This window comes from Poecilia mexicana, unplaced genomic scaffold (assembly GCF_051168715.1).
Source record: "Poecilia mexicana isolate PSO_F unplaced genomic scaffold, ASM5116871v1 scaffold_12, whole genome shotgun sequence".
In the NCBI taxonomy this organism is placed as follows: domain Eukaryota; kingdom Metazoa; phylum Chordata; class Actinopteri; order Cyprinodontiformes; family Poeciliidae; genus Poecilia; species Poecilia mexicana.
The window spans coordinates 5,965,629-5,983,341 of NW_028263381.1; the positions used below are offsets into that span (position 1 = coordinate 5,965,629).

Here is a 17,713-nt window from a genome sequence, read left to right on the forward strand (position 1 = left end):
TCGCCTTACATTTCAGGCTTTAGTTGACTACACTTTGCTCTACTGGTTTTGTTGCTTTGGTCACAGCATGCAGACATCTTTAACTTAAATAGACCTTAATCAGTTAGTTTTGTGCAAACAGCTTGACCTGCTGCCTTAAAAAGCAGGAGCAGATCAGATCAATAATGCTGCTTTCACTTGCCAATCATTAATAAGATAACTTCAGCGTTACAAGCAGGGGTCTCAAACTCCTGTCCTACAACTTCAGTTCAATGCCCCCCCCCCCCCCCATATCCAATGGCTGGATTTCCTCTTCACTGGGCAATCAGTGAATCAGTAGTAGTAGTAAAGTTGTTCCGAGTTCACAAAACTCTACAATATGTCTACCTCTGAATATCTTTTTTTTTTTTTAAAAAACAATACAAGAATTAGTAAAGATTTTGCAGGGGTCTAGTCAAAGTCCAGATGTTAATCTAGGTGAAGATACTGGGTGCAGGACCTTAAATGGGATCATGCTCGTGCTTGAAAACCCTGCAGTGTCGCCAAATGAAAACAATTCCACAAAGAAGAGTGGGTCAAAATTCCACCACAGTGATGCAAAGGCGCAAAACTATTTATGGTGATTTCCTTTTGTTGTTTTTGTTCTTCTACAACATGAGATGTTCTCCACTAAAACACTTTGATCAAACAACAGAAACTAACTGAATCAACATGCCAGATGACAATATAGATATAGTCTTACCTGTCTGATTTGAAATACATTTATGTCATTAACAGGAGTAAAAGTCACTGTGGAAATCAACTTTTCCCCTCATTTCTCTGTAGCTACTTTCCTGTCGTGTGAGCCATAACGTTTTGCACAACATGCTGGAAGACGAAAAAAGAAAAAAAAAATCTAATCGTTTCACAGAAACCAGATGTGCTTGAATTGTAGCCCAAACTGGGCTGCTTTCCTGCTATTGTTTCAGTTCCAGCAGCGATCAGTGCTGCAGATTTTCAGTCATTTGCCAACACCCCCCTCTACCCCCCCACCATCTCTCTCTCTCTCTCTTTTCAGCTTTCGTAGAGGGGAGTCAAGTGTAATTTGAGTCAATAACACTCGTGCAATAATTGGAATAATTTCCAGGTTGCCTATATAAATGTAAAAGCTGCAGTTTGTTGTGGCTGCTGCGCCTTTAACATCTCTGGAACAGCGCAACATTAAAAAAAGAGGAAAAAAACAGAAGTAATTAAAAAAAAGGAGGGTGTGAGAACTTTTAACAGCGGGGGTGGGAAGACAAGAAGAAAAAAAAACACATCTGGGGGGAAAAAAATGAAGGAGACAAGCTTCACGGGGCCTGTCACAATCAAGAAAGGAAAATACTCCCGAAAGCTGCAGAAAGGAAAGGAGAAGAGATGGGTATGGCATTAATATCTTTTCTCTCCTTTTTCCTTTTTTTTTTTTTTTTTTTTTTTTTTTTTAATACCCAGCCCCATTGATTTGTGTATGAAAAACATAGCGCTTTTATTCTCCCCCCTTCTGGGCTCCGCTTTCTGAGTGATCAGCTGATGAAGAGACTAGCTGCACGCCGCTATGCTGCTTTGCTAATTCTCTTCCCCCCACAGCTGCAGCCGATCCCGATAGCCAGCCTTGCAGACTGCACTCAGGTAAATATCCTCCTCCATGTCTTTCTGTCTCCTCGGGCTCCGGATTCAGCCAGGCTACATCGCATGGGGAAGGGAGGAAGAGATGGATATGAAGAAAAAAAAGAAAAGAAAAAAAAGTGTGTGTGTGTGTGTGTGTGTGTGAGAGAGAGAGAGAGAGAGAGAGAGAGAGAGAGTGTGAGAGCGCGCGCTTGAGAGAGAGCGCGGGCGTCTGAGTTTATATTCCTGCCTGTGCCTGTGCGTGCGCGCGCATATGTGTGTATGCCTGTGTGTGTCAGGGAGAAAAGAGGGAGTGTGTAGGTGTGTGTAACAGATGAGAGGGGAATCTTTGCCAGATTAGTCAGGGAAGAGGCAGGCTGGTTAGGAGAAGGCACACGCATGCAGGCGGCTCTCAGTTGGGCTGTGCATCTTTCAGGATTACCCCTTGCCCCCCTTCCCCTTGTTCCTACACCCCTTTCCCTCCCCCTCTATATTTCCCCTCCAGTATGCTGCTGGGGCGCCCGCTTCTAGGCGTCTCAACCGAGCAATGATGATGATGAGCGGGATTTGAGATTGGCGCAGCTCTCGTCGTCGTCGTCGTTGTTGTTGTTGTCACCTCTAACTCACTTCTCCTCTCTGCCATGTCTCCGCGCTTTACTGTCTCGGCGATTGTTGATTTTCCTTTTCTCTCTCTCTCTCTTCTGTTTTCTGGACGCGTCTCCTCTTCCTCTTTGACTAACATGCGCGCAAATAAACCTCCCCGCGTCCCAGCTCGATCCCAATCTCTGTCCTTGAGAAAACACGTCGCCACATGTGTGCTGCTCGCTCTTTATTTGAAAGCAGATGTGTGATCCTGTCTGATGCATCAGTATTCTGGTTGGATTATAGTCTGGGTCTGCGTGCCTTCGCTGCTGCTGCTCGGATCCTCGTGTTTTCTGGCATCTAATTTGCTTTTGTTGGAGAAACAGAGGCTGCGGCAGATATTGGTGAAGAAAGATGCAGAAACACGCTGTAATTCACTTTTTTTTGTGCCATTCTGCAGAGAGCACGCCAGCAGAGTGACTGAGATTATTTTTTATTTCCGTTGTGGTTTACTAGAATGTAGAGTGGCTGAGCTGTTCCGCATTCATTCACATCGCATGTTGAATATTAATAATTTGACATCAATATACTCTGGACCAAATAACGTGTTCTAAATCTGCAAAGGCGCCGCAAGGCATTTCCTGCAAATTCAGAAATGAATGAATAAATAATATGTTTCGTTTTTAATATCTAAGGATATTAGTAGGTCAGAGATTTCGTGAGCAATTTACCATCTTTGATTTTTTATTTATTTATTTTTTTGTTAAAGCTTGTGCCTGCAGACAAGTTGAGTCAAATCGAATTTCTCTTAAAAAAGAAAACAAAATTCAGTATGTATATACAGTATACTTATTTTACTTTCTGGATAATCTGACAATATTTCTAATGTGTTTAGCATAAAAATGGACAGTCTTTAAAATAGCCTCTGGTCTAAATAGCTGTTTTAGATGTATGCAAATAAGCTAATATAAAAAATAGTTATTACTTTTGTCCCTTAAACATTGATAAAATAAATTATGGCTCTCTATATTTTTTGTCTAAGTTAATATCTGAGAGGGAAAAATATATGACTTAATTGTCTGATATGTTCAATTGTTAAATCATTTATTCATTCATTGTAACTCTCTGGTATCTCTAAGAAGCCTTTCTATGATCAAGTATAACGGAGCCAGAGGTGCTGTCACACTGTGTGTGTGAGAGAGAGCAGTTGTTCTTACACAAACATTAGTTTGGTCTGTATTTTAACCAGGTTTCAGCATCTTTTGCTTGCAGTTAGCATAATTATCTTGGCTAGCATTACTAGCTATTAGCTGTGTGCGTGTGTGTTCCCTGTGGAGATTTCAATGCAACTTCCATTCTAAAAGTTTCTAGCAGCTTTTTTTTTTTTTTGCTTCCTCTGACTTCACTTCAAAAGAGCTTCCTGATATTAAAAATAAGCAACTAATTTTTCTCACCTCAGTAACGACACCCACACTGAAAGGTGTGGTTGTCCATCTGTTAATAATGCAGATGGACAAATGCGGTCACTAATCAGAAAAAGATCCGATTTGTAGTTTTTGACTTCCAGGTCCCAGGTTGTGGCTGATCGGCATAAAATCTGTCAAATCCAGTTACCATTTGTCAGCGCTTCTCTAAATTGTAGTCAAACAAAAAAATTCCAGTTAGCAAATAAAATGTATACTTTTTGAGATTTTCAGACTTCAATCTTGTGCTTTGACATCCTGTAGGTATCAGCACCACAGGACTTTCGAGACTCGAGGCGTCTACTGTCAGAACACGACACGGTTTGCAATAAAAGAACAAACCGTGCAAACCTTCAACCTCACCTGATCCCTGTGCGTCTGTCTGAGTTTACTAGGTTCCCCCCACGCTCCCACCCACTGCTTCCTCTTCCTCCAGCCTGAGGCAGAAAAGAACGGCTCCCTGCAGGACATGGAGGAAGACATCAGCCTGAAGAAGCGTAAAGGTGATCACCATGGAGAGAAAGAGCTGCAGGCGGGCCAAGAGACAGGCGAAAAGGTCAAAAGGAAGCGAGGACGCCCACCGGCTGAGAAGCTGCCTCCTAATCCACCCGAGCTCACCAAGACACTGAACACTCTGGTGGACATGGTGATCAACTACAAGGACGGGTCAGTCTAGTGCTTGTGGACCGGTGTTCCAGTATTGCTACTACAACGCAACAAGCATTCACAAATCCTCCAGGTCTTTACCTAGATGGTTTGAAGTTACGCTGACAGAATGCCAGTGCAGACAATTCTGATCCAAAATAGGGGACGAGTTAAGAATAACACTCATTGATGGGGTTTTTAACGCTCTGTCAGAAGGCCTGAAGCGAAGACTCCGTGGGATATCCTCGAAATGTTTGATTTTGCCTTTTTTTTAATCCTCCATAACCAGCAGTTTTCTGAGTTTGTTTGTTTTGTTTTTTCCAAAAATGCACATCTTTTTTGTGAGTGATGTAAGAAATGAAGATTGATCTATCATTACAGAATATTCCGCTTCTCTAAACGGGAAAGCTCCTGTGAGTCTTTAGAGGCATGCTGTGAGTGACTGAAGTGAACTTGTATCATCTTCCACAGTCTTCTACGTTTGCCTCAGTCCTCACACGCACAAGGTTTAAGTAGTTCTTTTTCACATTTGACATCTTCACTGCGTTACGTTACTTGAGATGGTTGAGCTTCAACCACGGTTAGCTAGCTGCTAATATACCCTTGCTAGCTAGCTAGCTTTTTTTTGTGTTTATCATGGGTAAGTGGAAATATAGTTGTCTGGACGAAGTTCATCTTCTCCACTGACTCCTTTGTTTCCAACACATATGAGGCTACGGTGAAAAAAAAGCAACTAACTTTTAAGCTTGCCACTGTGGGTTAAGGTTAAGCGGTCAAACATGCTTAACCCACCTCAGCATGTTGGATTCTGGAAATATGATGGTAAAACTGACTGCATAATTTATTTTCTGATTATTTGACTCAAATAATATTTTGTTAAAAAAAAGGAACAAAATAAACAAAAAGGCTGATGACACCGTAGCAAAAGTAACACATTGTCAATGTGAAAACATTTTCATTGGATTTTCACTTGTAGACAATTTAAGCATTTTATGAATAGGAAGGAATTTTGTATTTGTAGTTTATAACAAATAATTTTCTATAACCTTTCAAACAAAAAAAAACTTAAACTTTAAAATTGTAAAACTGTTAATTTCTCTTGTCTATATCTGTAGATGTGAGGAGTCGCCTTACATCTGTAGTCATTGTGAGACTCCACTAGGACTTTGAAATGTCAGCCCTGTACTGTATTACCACTGAAGTAGTTTTTTTTTTTTTTTTTTTTTTTTTTTTGATCAAATGAGATTATCTGAAACCTGATCTTGTTCTTGCAGGCTGGGACGACAGATCAGTAAAGGTTTTGTGCAGCTTCCCTCTAAGAAAGAAGTACCGGAGTATTACGAGCTAATCCGAAAGCCTGTGGATTTCAGGAGGATCAGAGTACGTGTCGCAGAGCACCCTCTGGACCCATACACTTATCTCATTGTCATCGTGACTGCTAACATAGCAGCTCATGAAAAATGTGGATTAACAGATTGAAATGAAGGTTGTTAACGGAATAAGAAGGGAAATATATATAAATATATATATTCAAGGCAACATCAGTAGATTTTAGCACCAACTGCACACAGATGTTTCTGCATGTACTGACGGACATGTGGAGAAGTTTGTTTTTCAAAATATATGAATATTGCCGTTTCAAAATATATGAAACATGTTTATATATGTTTATATAGAGTCAAATTATTAGATTTGTTTATGAGACTAAGACTGCTATAATATATGATTTGGTGGTTACAGCATAGATAAAATTATAATTCAAAATTGTTATAAAGAATAATCTCCAGTTTGTTATTGCTGTTTTAAAATCTGATGTTAAGAGTTTAATTGCTGTTTGTTCAGAAATAAATCTCAGTAAATAGTAACCAATTAAAAATGATTGATTTCAGTCATTTCAATTAAACTTGGCCCTCTCTTCCAGATTCCACCAAAATCTGTATTGAAGCGCTGTTAGAGGATAACCTTAACAGATAACCTTGTAAAAATGCTGGCTAAAGATTGTAAGAAAAAAATTGGCACTTTTATTTTGGTATCTAGGAAGCAGAAATTATTTTTAGGTACCTTATCTGAGAGAAAGTAGGAAAAGTTTGCTCTGATTTAATGCCAGTCAATAAGAAAGAAAGAAAAATCGTTTTGTATCTTAGTGCAGTGTGCATAAACTTCCGGTTTCAACTCGTGAAATTCTCTCTTGTACATGTATTAAATTATGTCTAGATTATTAACTTTTTTTCACCCTCTGCTTCTCAGGAGCGTGTTCGTAACCACAAGTACAGAAGCGTTGGGGATTTGGAAAAGGACGTCTTCCTTCTATGTCACAATGCACAGACTTACAACCTGGAGGGATCCCAGGTGAAGGCTCAGAAACTCTCTCACCGGCTAGCTAGCTCCTTTCCTTCGTTTTCATTCCTCCGTCGTCGTCACAAACGGGTTTTTCGATCCCGACTCGACGGACTAGCAGCTTAAGCTCTGATTAATTCTGTTTCTTGTCCACTCCAGATCTACGAGGATTCTATCGTCATCAAATCGGTTTTTGAGAGCGCTAGGCAGAGAATTGTCGCGGACGAAGAGCAAAAGGAGACTGTTAGCGCCGCTCACGGCAATCATGGCGGAGGAGCTGAAGACCAGTTCGTCCAATCAGGTGAGAGCTTTGAGTTTTAGTAAAAATGATCTGAACAAGCTTTTTTCTTTTTTGACTGTAAAGATCAGGATTTCCCCCAGTGTATTATAAGCCAACACAAAGACTTTACTTGTGCCCCCATGAGGCTTAGCATTAAATTATTGATTTTTTTTTTTTTATGTTTGCATTAAGACTTTACAGTTGGTGTTCAGATATTAATCTTCCAATAACACATAATTGTCAAGTGACATTTTCAAATTTCCTGTCAACTTAAAAAAAATTTAACTCAAAAAAATGCCGGGCTTAGCAAGTTTTCTGGGGGAAACCTTGAAGATGATGAACATGATTTGTCTGTTTTGGCAACAGCACCCTGAAAAAAATTTACTATTTAATAAATTCTGTTTGTCTCCCTTTTGTAACCAGTGACTCCTTTACCAGTTCAGATAAAGAAGGAGGACAGAAACATCACTACTATAGCCAAGACCCTCCACAGCGATTTCGATAGTGAAGAGGATCCAGACGACAACAACACAAAAGATCAGGGTTGAAAGGAAAGGCCCTCCCGTTTTTATACATATTTTTGTTCATGCATTTTCTCTGCCACATCCCTTTCTTTTTATTATTATTATACAAAGAATGGTCCTATAAAAATAAAAGTGGAGAAACCACTCAAAGACTAGCACTTGCGACGCTACGCTGTTTTTTTTGTTCTTCCCCCTACGTTTCAGATGACTCACACTGCACAGACTGCTGTCGCTCTCTTTTTTCACTATTCTCTTCCAAATAATCAGTCACGTTTTATCTGCTTCAGTCCCTGTGATTGCTTTCACGGTTTATATGTAAAAGACAAATTTCGATGACTGTTTCTAATCGGGATGTTTGATTGTATGAAGTGTCTTCATTGTGTATTCGGAGCATGATATTTAATCCAGCTCCTCCGGAGGAGCCCAGGCCGTCTGTGTGTTCGAGTTTACAGAATTGAAGCACACACTGAAGACTTTGTAAAGAAATTGTAACAAAAATGAACATAATACATTTGTGTAAAATACATGGGGATTTTTAAAATAACATACCTTTAATAATAATAATGAAAAAATAGAGGTAAAGCATAGTGGGAATAAAAATTTGGGCCTAGAGATGCACCGATTAAAATTGTCCTGCAAAGTTTCTTCACCTATCAGTGTCGATTTCTCTTTAAGACTAAAAGTATTGATTTTACTAGCCCCCCTGCCGTAAGTGATCATTAGTTATTTAGTTATTCAAAATATAAAGACATTGTCATGCCTCATGTGTGAGAAAGAGGATTTACAAAAGAAACAAACCTAGACTAAATACAAAATTAGCCATTTTACCTAGTGTTAACATCTTACTTTAGCCTTTAGCCTGGATAGTATTAAAACATGACTTCCCAGATAATGTAGATCCTTTTTTTCTGACGACAAGGTTTCCAAAAGACTGCAAGTATTTGCAAATTACAGACACAAGTTGAGATCCAAAGGCATAAAACAGAGCAACTTTGTCGTACTGACTTCCTGTTCTCAAACGTTAGTGCTGTCATGTGGCTTTAATGAACCACATTAGTATCTCAACATGTCATAGAAAAAATACATTTATATTTCAAATAGGTTATTATAATCTCTGTGCTTCCTGTGACTCTTAAACACATCACTGATACTTTAAATTCTCCGATAGGAAATTGAGCTAACTTTTAATGTTTGGTCAGTAACAGTGTCCATGCTACGTTTGACAGTGTTTCTAGATATGGTGTGTTCAATGATCAAAAAATTTATAGGACTTTTACGTTTCCTACCAGCTCGTCATCAGACTGGGGTGATGAAACTGGAAATTGGTGGGTTCGGGTCAACAGGAGATTTCTCGGTGCATCTCTTAGTGGAAAAAAAAAAGAAGCACTTTTCAACTAGTAACGATGGTTTGAACTTTGTTACTGATGCTTCATGGAGTCAGTTTTAGTCTAACAAAGGGTCTCCATGTTGAACCCTTGTGCTACAATATATTCACATAGTGTACAGTTTGTGTGAAAAGTAATTCAGTTTCTTTTATGTACTCTCCTGGTTGTTGGGGAATTGGACAGCTTCATTGTCAAGACAATCTCTTCAAACATGTATCGCCTACAAAATAAATTTTACCAAAAAAAAAAGTGTTTCTAGTTTGTGTTTTGGCATTTGAAATCTGAATTCAAGTGTAAAGTTGAATTGTTTTTCTTATATATTTAGAGAAAAGAAAAGCTATCAAAATTATTGAGAGAGCACACAGGAAGAAAAAGAGAACATATAGTTAATAGTAAACTTTTATAGACAAAATCCCCAATGATCTTCAAAAAGAAAAAGCACAAAATGTAAACAAATTCAAACATAATTTTAAAAAACACAAATTAATGATACAGATCAATAAAACAGGGATACAGTCATATTTTAAAAAAATCATAAGATAGATATGTTTAAGTAGAACAATTGTTCAGCTGCTTTTTTACACGAGTCAAGGCTCTTAAGACAACAAAACGGGACCAGAAGCAGCTCGACCACCGTCTGTTCAAGTGCCGCTCTTGAAGAGAGTAAATATCAGATAAGCCAGAAATCTTCAGCGCACATAACACAAAGAAACTACTACCGGTCTATAATTTTTAAAGATATGCTGCTCTTAAAGATAATGAGTTTTTGAAGTTTTACCTCTCTAAAATATAAAGGTTCTATCATGTCTACATAATGGCAAGCCATCTACAACCTTAGAGTTTAGCTGCCTATTGATGTGAAATGAAATCTGAACCTTTTCTAAGCAAAAAAATAAAAAGACTTCCAGTAAAAATATATTTTGAAAGAGGATACTGTGCGGTGAGCACTTTTACTTTCCCCCCAAAAAAATTGCTACGCAGGAAAAGTGAGTGAGATTCTTGAAATTAAGAAGGCTGATTGTCAGTGAGTGATTATTGGTTTTTAAAAAGACTTGGTCAATGAAAAAACTGTTAGCTAAACTTGAGAGAGGACTGTTCTTATCAAACACGTTTACTCATAATATTTAGCATCAGTAACTTTGGCTTTTTTTCAGTTCATGAGTAACATTATCAGTACTTTGACTTATTTTCCAAACATATTTGTTGCATTAGCTTGAAATTAGTTTTTAGGGCCAAACTACATGTTGTTGTTGTTGTTGTTGTTGTTGTTGTTGTTGTTGTTGTTAGAAAGCCAACTGTAGATAGACTAAAAGTTTGAATGACAGAGTAATGTTTTGACAGCTAGATTTCTGTAATTTAGATGTAAAAGTGGGACTGAGTGTAGGAAAAGTGAGACTTTCTGCTGCTTCTATTCACCATTTATGTTTCACATCACATAAAACATAAGTCGTATGGTGCAACTGCTTGCACCATTGCAACACTAATAGGTAGAACCAGAACAGAAACATCTGAATTTTGCCAGAAATGCTTTGATTCCAGACAGCAAACATTTGCCTCAACTAGGGATTTCATTTTTGTTGTTGTTGTTGTAGTTGTTTTATAAAGGCAAAAATAGTGTGATTCTGCAAATTTTGGGCTTATATAAGTTCTGGCTTTATGTCAATTTAGTGAGGTCAGTTTGTGCTGGCAGAAATCAGGACAATATATGCTTAAAAGATGGTATGGTAAAAGAAAATTGACTCTGTTGAATTGCTTACCCAAAAGTGAATGCCTAAATATGCAGTGGCAAATGTTTAGAGACACGTATTATGGTATTTCTTTAAGTGTGCTACAACCTTTTTATTAAAAAACAAGAACAAATATCAAGCATAATAAACATAACTGTCTCGTCAGTTCAATCTATTGCCTGATAATAGCTTCAAGTATTTCAACACAGCAATCTAAAAGCAAATTATTGCCCAGTTTGACGAATTTGTATCTGATAACTGCATTTTCACAAGTCCTCCAATAGGTGGTGGAAGAGAACTGTTAGAGAACTGACTGTCACACTTGCATGTGTACAAAGCCTCTTTGCGGACAACATTTAAATAAAATGACACTCATAATGCAGGTTATGTAAGAAATTATCAAACAGAACCAAATAAGGCGTGAAGACATCTGTTATTGTTGGCTGAATATGTAATGTTTAAATACACCAAATACTGTTTTGTCAAAGACAGAATATCTAAACCATGAGATAGATAGATAGATAGATAGATAGATAGATAGATAGATAGATAGATAGATAGATAGATAGATAGATAGATAGATAGATAGATAGATAGATAGATAGATAGATAGATAGATAGATGTACTTTATTCATCCCAACCGGGAAATTACTGTGCAGTTGCAGCATACACATACTGTGAGGGTTTTCACATTAACCAGCCAGAGAGACGCTGAATGGAATTCAAAAATAATCTTAATTTATTACAAAAAAGTTCAAAAATAATCAAACAATGAAGAATTGGGCCCAAAACTGAGGTCAACATAACAAACTACAACTCAGGTGTTAACACAAAGAACTCAAGCACAAAACTGACCTCACAAACAAGACATGAAGGGAACTTAAATAGTGGCTGATCTGACCACTGCTGACACACAAGGGATAATTTAAACATGCAAAAACTTAAACAAATACAATACCAAATCTTTAAATTAAAACATTAGACTGAAACTACCAAATAGAAAAAGCATTAAAGAAATGGTCAAATTATATTAAAGAAAACCAAATTTCCCCATTCCCTGGCAAACAAATGGAACGGCCCACTGAGGAGGTTTGCCAGCCATATGAGGACGTCAATTAGCTGGAGCTTTTCTGTGACCCTCCAGGAGCAGCTCCAAAGGAAACTGGGAATTCAAAACAAATAAATTAATTTGTTGCTTTCAACAAAAATATAAAGAACTGACAAATAAGGTTAACTAAATGTGTGCACTCCAAACAGTTAACCAAAAAAGTCAGACTAATGAAAATAATTAATAAAAATCTAAACTATTCACTAATTAATGTCTAAATTAATGTAAAGGATAAAACAAACAAAATGATTACCCTTCAGGTCGGTGTGACAGTAGGGTCAGCTGTCACACATACACACAGATCAAATTACAATATGAAAAATGAAATAAAAATAAGATAAATGCATAAAATGTAAGATGTAAGATTCTGTACAGTATGAACAGTGAAAATTAATAATCTGTATAGTCTGTACAATAGTGCTTTGTAAACAATCTGTACAATATCGATTAATGGGCAGATATGTACAAAGGTAAAGATCTGCTCTGCCACACCAACACATATATAACAGATGCTTAAGTTATACCATTTTTTTTCTCATGTGCTTCACTTTTGCAATCTTATCTCAAAAATGTCCATGTGACTTTGTGCTGAAGTCTCTCTGCGCCCCCCAACACCATCACCAGCACATCATCTGAAGACTCTCAATTTTTCTGAATTCATGATGCAAAATGGATCCAATCATAACTGGTGTGTGGCTGCCATGGGAGCTCTTTGCTGACTCGTGTGCAAGTTGGATTGAAAACTGGTCTCCGCAATGAAAATAAGTCCTTCCTGCTCATGCAGTCTCCATAATTTTACTTTTATTGTATCAAAGCTATGATAACTGTAAAACACACACTGGGGGGAAAACAGCTGCTTATGCCGTTAGCATAATAAGGTTATAGTAAAACATCTTGGTTTGCTCAGAACTCAATTACATGTCAACTAATCCTAAGAATGAAGATAATCAAAAATGTCATCTAATATAGTTCCTAAATGCTTCACTGCAAAATTTTTAATTTATTTTATATCTCTTTGGTCACACCAAAACAGAAATGAACCCAAAAATCCTTGTGCCATTTTACTCAGCCCATCTGTTGCACTGGAGCCGTCTTTCAGGCCACCATGCTTCCAGCAGGCCATTGGCTGTCTAAATTGTCTGTTGCAGGGGTGTTCAAAGTCGGTCCTCGAGGGCCGGCACCCTGCATGTTTTAGTTCTCTCCCTAGTGATAGTAACAACCTCCTCAGCAAGTCAGTGTTTTCCTTAGGCCTTCTAATGAGCCATCATTTGATGCAGGTGTGTAAAACCAGGGAGAGAACTAAAACATGCAGGATGCCGGCCCTCGAGGACCGACTTTGGACCCCCTTGGTTAGGGCAATTTGGCTGTAATATTCTCAGGTTATTTGCTATTAGACAGTTGGGGTGTAAAACAGTAAAAAAAATAGACATGAAAGAAGTTTGATGTGGATAAACTGCGATTTGAAAACACAGAGATGGACAAATATTCCAGCAAGCCTGATAAGAAGCCCCTAAGGTAATGTTTTACCTTAGGGGGATACACACACACACACACACACACACACACACATATATATATATATATATATATATATATATATATATATATATATATATATATAAACTCCAACAATATAACTCCAAGTAAATCAAACTTCTGTGAAATCAAACTGTCCACTTAGGAAGCAACACATTGATGATTTTTGTGTGATTATATATATATATATATATATATATATATATATATATATATATATATATATATATATATATATATATATATATATATATATATATATATATATATATATATATATATATATATATATATAAGAAAGAGAAGAGACATGGAAAGGGCAACAGACATTTCAATAACCATGTCTAACTTATTAGGGAAACATCAATCACAACAATCACAAGATAAAATTCAAGCACTTATTAAATATTTTAAAGACTGAGAGGATTCACTATACCTATATGAGATATAGTTATTTTAGGGTATTAAATATGTGGGATAATTTGAATTTCTCGATTACACCTCCGTCCAGTTGATGGCGGTAACACACAAAGTCTGTACACTGCCTGTAAACATCATAGAAGAAGAAGTTTGTTGGTATGTTTGTGGAGAGCATGTGAGCGGCTCTGGGAGAGAGTTTAGGAGACGGGACGAGAACGAAGCGTAGTCGGCATTTTAGATTATACTGGAAGTGGTTTGGATTAGTTATTATTTGAGTAAAAGTGCAGTAGAGTGCGTGTGTAAAATGAGTAGTAGTGGCGTGACTGCAGAGCAAGCTGGAAAGTATTTCAATGAGTTTGAAGAAGAGGAATACGGCGCGCCGGTGGAAGAGAGAGATTCAGATTCGGACTCAGAATCAGAGTTTGATTTTGACGATTCTGACGATGAGGTTTGTCCCTTGTTCGTTAGTTTCTTTCTTTATTTGGCATGGGATATGCACAGTAAAATATTATAATCGGAATAGAACCACACTGCACTAGTTTATAAAAGCTTATTCCCATCTCCAGGTAGAGGATCCCTCCATTTTCTTTGACGAAGAGGAGGTGGAGGAGGAGGAGATGGCCACCAGCTCTGTCCGGATGACTTCCACACCACAGAAAACGCCACAGAAAACACCACGGAGAACACCACAGAAAACACCACGGAGAACACCACAGAGAACACCACAGAGAACACCACAGAAAACACCACGGAGAGCCAGATCCAGATCCCCGCTGTCTGAGGCAGCAGCAGAAACACGCCACGGGCGGTGGAACACCGAGAAGGACGCAGACACGGCCCCCGTTTTAAGCCGATTTCAGCCTAAGAGGACACCAGGACCACAGATAGATGGGCTGGCCCCCTACAGTCCAAAAGAACTTTTTTTGTTGTTCTTTTCAGCTGACACAGTCAAGACCATCTGTGATAACACAAACAAATTTGCTGCAAAAAATCAAGCTCGTGGAAAGAAATATAAATGGGTTAAAATAAACACAGATGAGTTTTATAAATTTTTGGGTCTCTTGATCTACATGTCCTTGGTGCAACTACCAAGTGTCCAGGACTACTGGAAACAAAATCACTTTTTGTCTGTGCTAACTCCACCCAAGGTTATGTCAAGGGACAGGTTCAGGACCATTATGTGGAACATACACCTAAGTAATCCTGAGGAGGATGTCAAAAATGACGAAAAGAAGGGAACGCCAGGCTACGACAAACTATTTAGACTCAGGCCTGTTTTTGATGAGATCCTCAATGCCTGCCAGGCTTATTACCACCCAAAGAGGGAGCTTGCAGTTGATGAAAGGATGGTGGCAACAAAGGCAAAAACCAACATGACCCAGTACATGAAGAACAAGCCAAACAAATGGGGGCTAAAGCTATTTGTCTTGGCCGAGTCAGTCAGTGGCTACACTGTGAGTTTTTGCTTGTACACTGGCAAGACCTCTCCAAGTGAGCATGGGCTGTCTTATGATGTGGTTATGAGCCTTATTCAGCCATCTTATCTTGGCACTGGCTACCATATTTACATGGACAATTTTTATACCAGTCCCACACTGTTAATGGATCTAGCCCGCGCAAAGTTTGGAGCTTGTGGCACCTATAGGGAAAGCAGAAAAGGATGCCCTAAAGAGAGGCCGAATGCTCTCACTAAGAAAAGTGAGAGAGGATCGATTCGATGGATCAGAGAGGACCCACTGGTCTTTGTGAAGTGGATGGACACACGGGAGGTGTCCGTGTGCTCGACCATCCACCCTGCGTTTTCAGGCGAGACGGTGCAGAGGAGGATGAAGGATGAAGAGAAACGCTGGATTGTGAAAGAGATTCCATGTCCCACACCAATCATGGCATACAATAAGTATATGGGTGGGGTGGACCTGTCTGATCAGCTCATCCAGTACTATTCTGCACAGCGGAAAACTTATTGTTGGTACAAGACTGTGTTTATGCACTTGATTGACATTGCCTCAACAAACGCCTACATCCTGCACCGTGATTTGAGCGCCACCAAAAGGGAACAGCCCATGTCACACAAAGACTTCATCGTGGTGATCGCCAGTCAGCTTTGCGGTGTGGACATGACAGGTATGCCAAAGAACAGGGCAACTGATCACACTCCTGTGCCCATCAATGCTGAGCAAAAGGCAAACAAAGCCAGACGGCAGTGCAGACACTGCCTCCAGGTGGACAGGCTCAGGAAGGACACTTCATGGAAATGCAAGCGATGTGATGTGCCGCTGTGCCTTCTCCTTGACAGAAACTGTTTTGAGAAGTGGCACAACTGATTTGTGTGCAGACTTATCGTGACGCCCATTTTGTAAATAGTTGTAAGAAAAAAAAGAAAACCCATGAGACGTTGTGATGTTGGAGAGAATTTGTGGTGGAGTCATTGAGACACATTTTATTAAATGGTTGTTTAAAAAAAAAAGATGCCTGGGAAATTGCCCACAATTTGATGTAAAAATGTCATTTTGCTAAACTTGTACACATTTTTAAAATTTACACTGTAGGTCTTCATTTTAGATTAGAAAAATGGTTCTTTCAACATTTTTTGTGTATTTTATAGTTAAAAATCTGTTTTTCCTACCCTGATTTTGTTTTTTGTGTGATTTTTTTTTTTATGATCCACTGTGATGATGCTTTAAGTCAAAATAAAACAGACACTGTTAAATCATAAAGCTGAGAATGTGCTGAAAATAATTATACCAAACAAGGCAAGGTAAATAGTTTTTAAGGTGAAAATATAACGGGTACATTCAAAATTAGTCAAAAAAGGCCATTTAGAGGGTTCAAAAGTGAGTTTGTCACCCGTCTCTAGTTTTCCAGCACAAGAGCAAATCAAAGCTTTAACAAAAGGCATTTTGACAACAGCATTCATTATCATTTTGGTTTGTTCGCTAGTCATTAACGGGAACAAATAATGTGTAAAGACATTCAATTCGTCTTCAGAAAGGAAAGGAAAATAAGCGTCTGGTAGATCTTTGAAGAATGCATCACAAAGAACAATCTGTGCCACAATGCAACGTTGGAAAGTCGGAATCTACCAGATTTTTGCTTGATGGTGTTTCAATGAAATCCATAACATGTTTTTGCATTACTTTGTCATGTAAGAACATCACAAAAGAAAATACAAATATTTTATTACTATTATTACTCAAAATATGCCTACATTACAGTGCTTAGCAAAACTATTCATACCTCTGAAATTTTTTTCCTTTTTGTTTTAATCATGTTCCAATTACTAACTTCAGAGTATCGTACAAGGATTTATAAGATAAATTAACTTAAAGTGGAAGTGTAGCACTGATGCTACAGGCTACTGCAGTTGATGTCAGTAATTAATAAACATAACAGAATGAAAAGTTAAACACCACAAAAAACTAAAAACATAGGAAAAACCCACAAAATAAATAGAAATATATACACAATATTGCAGTTAACGTTCAAGATTAATGTTCACAAATTTCCTTGAAGATGCAAAAAGACGGTTATGAATGTCCCCATTAAATGGCACAAATTGGCAAAGTTTAAAGAGAAGTCCATGGCTTTATTTGGCCAACTCTCCGAGGGGAAATGTCCAAGTGTGATTTTATCAACAATGGAGACAGAATGAGTAGTATGTTTGTGTGTCAGTATGGAGAAGAGCACAGACTGTCACAGCCTCCTACCAGACCAGTATGGAGGGATTTGCAGGTTCTCCTGGCTCGCCTGAAAGGTTCGCCTGGCCTGCATTAAAATAAACAGAACTAGTAAAATGTCATATTGCTAGTTAACTATTACATTTTTCAATAGTTGTGTACACAAATCAAATAAATACATGCAGTTATATCCACAAATATGTCGTTTATATATTTGTAGATCCACATAGTTTTATAAATAATTTTTACTCAGGTTTTAAAGTGCCATATTAATATCACTCAACATAACCCAGTATATGTCCTAAAATAAATGGAGGCATTTACATTTAGCTTACCAAGTTAAACTCAATATACAAGTTTAAAAACGTTGAATTGTGTTAACAATTGGCTTGGCTACAAATCCAAGCCAAGCAATTGGCATTAGCT

General features: G+C 38.1%; 1 protein-coding gene across 1 annotated transcript; it reads left to right on the forward strand.

The window, feature by feature from the left end:
• The first annotated feature begins 1,019 nt into the window (after positions 1-1,019).
• LOC106933864 (SWI/SNF-related matrix-associated actin-dependent regulator of chromatin subfamily A member 2) lies at positions 1,020-8,816 on the forward strand. The gene is made up of 7 exons (XM_088010815.1): positions 1,020-1,378; positions 1,585-1,626; positions 4,084-4,313; positions 5,567-5,672; positions 6,540-6,641; positions 6,789-6,930; positions 7,333-8,816. Exons 1-7 carry the CDS (start codon positions 1,292-1,294, stop codon positions 7,455-7,457), a joined length of 834 nt encoding a protein of 277 aa, XP_087866941.1. The 5' UTR covers positions 1,020-1,291; the 3' UTR covers positions 7,458-8,816.
• Positions 8,817-17,713: the final 8,897 nt, after the last annotated feature.

Excerpts from the sequence above, each read along its gene's own strand:
- LOC106933864 (XM_088010815.1), top strand. The coding sequence starts at position 1,292 with ATGAAGGAGACAAGCTTCACGGGGCCTGTCACAATCAAGAAAGGAAAA. Across the intron at positions 1,379-1,584 it reads AAGGAAAGGAGAAGAGATGG|CTGCAGCCGATCCCGATAGC; the intron begins GTATGGCATTAA and ends TTCCCCCCACAG. Across the intron at positions 6,931-7,332 it reads AGACCAGTTCGTCCAATCAG|TGACTCCTTTACCAGTTCAG; the intron begins GTGAGAGCTTTG and ends TTTTGTAACCAG.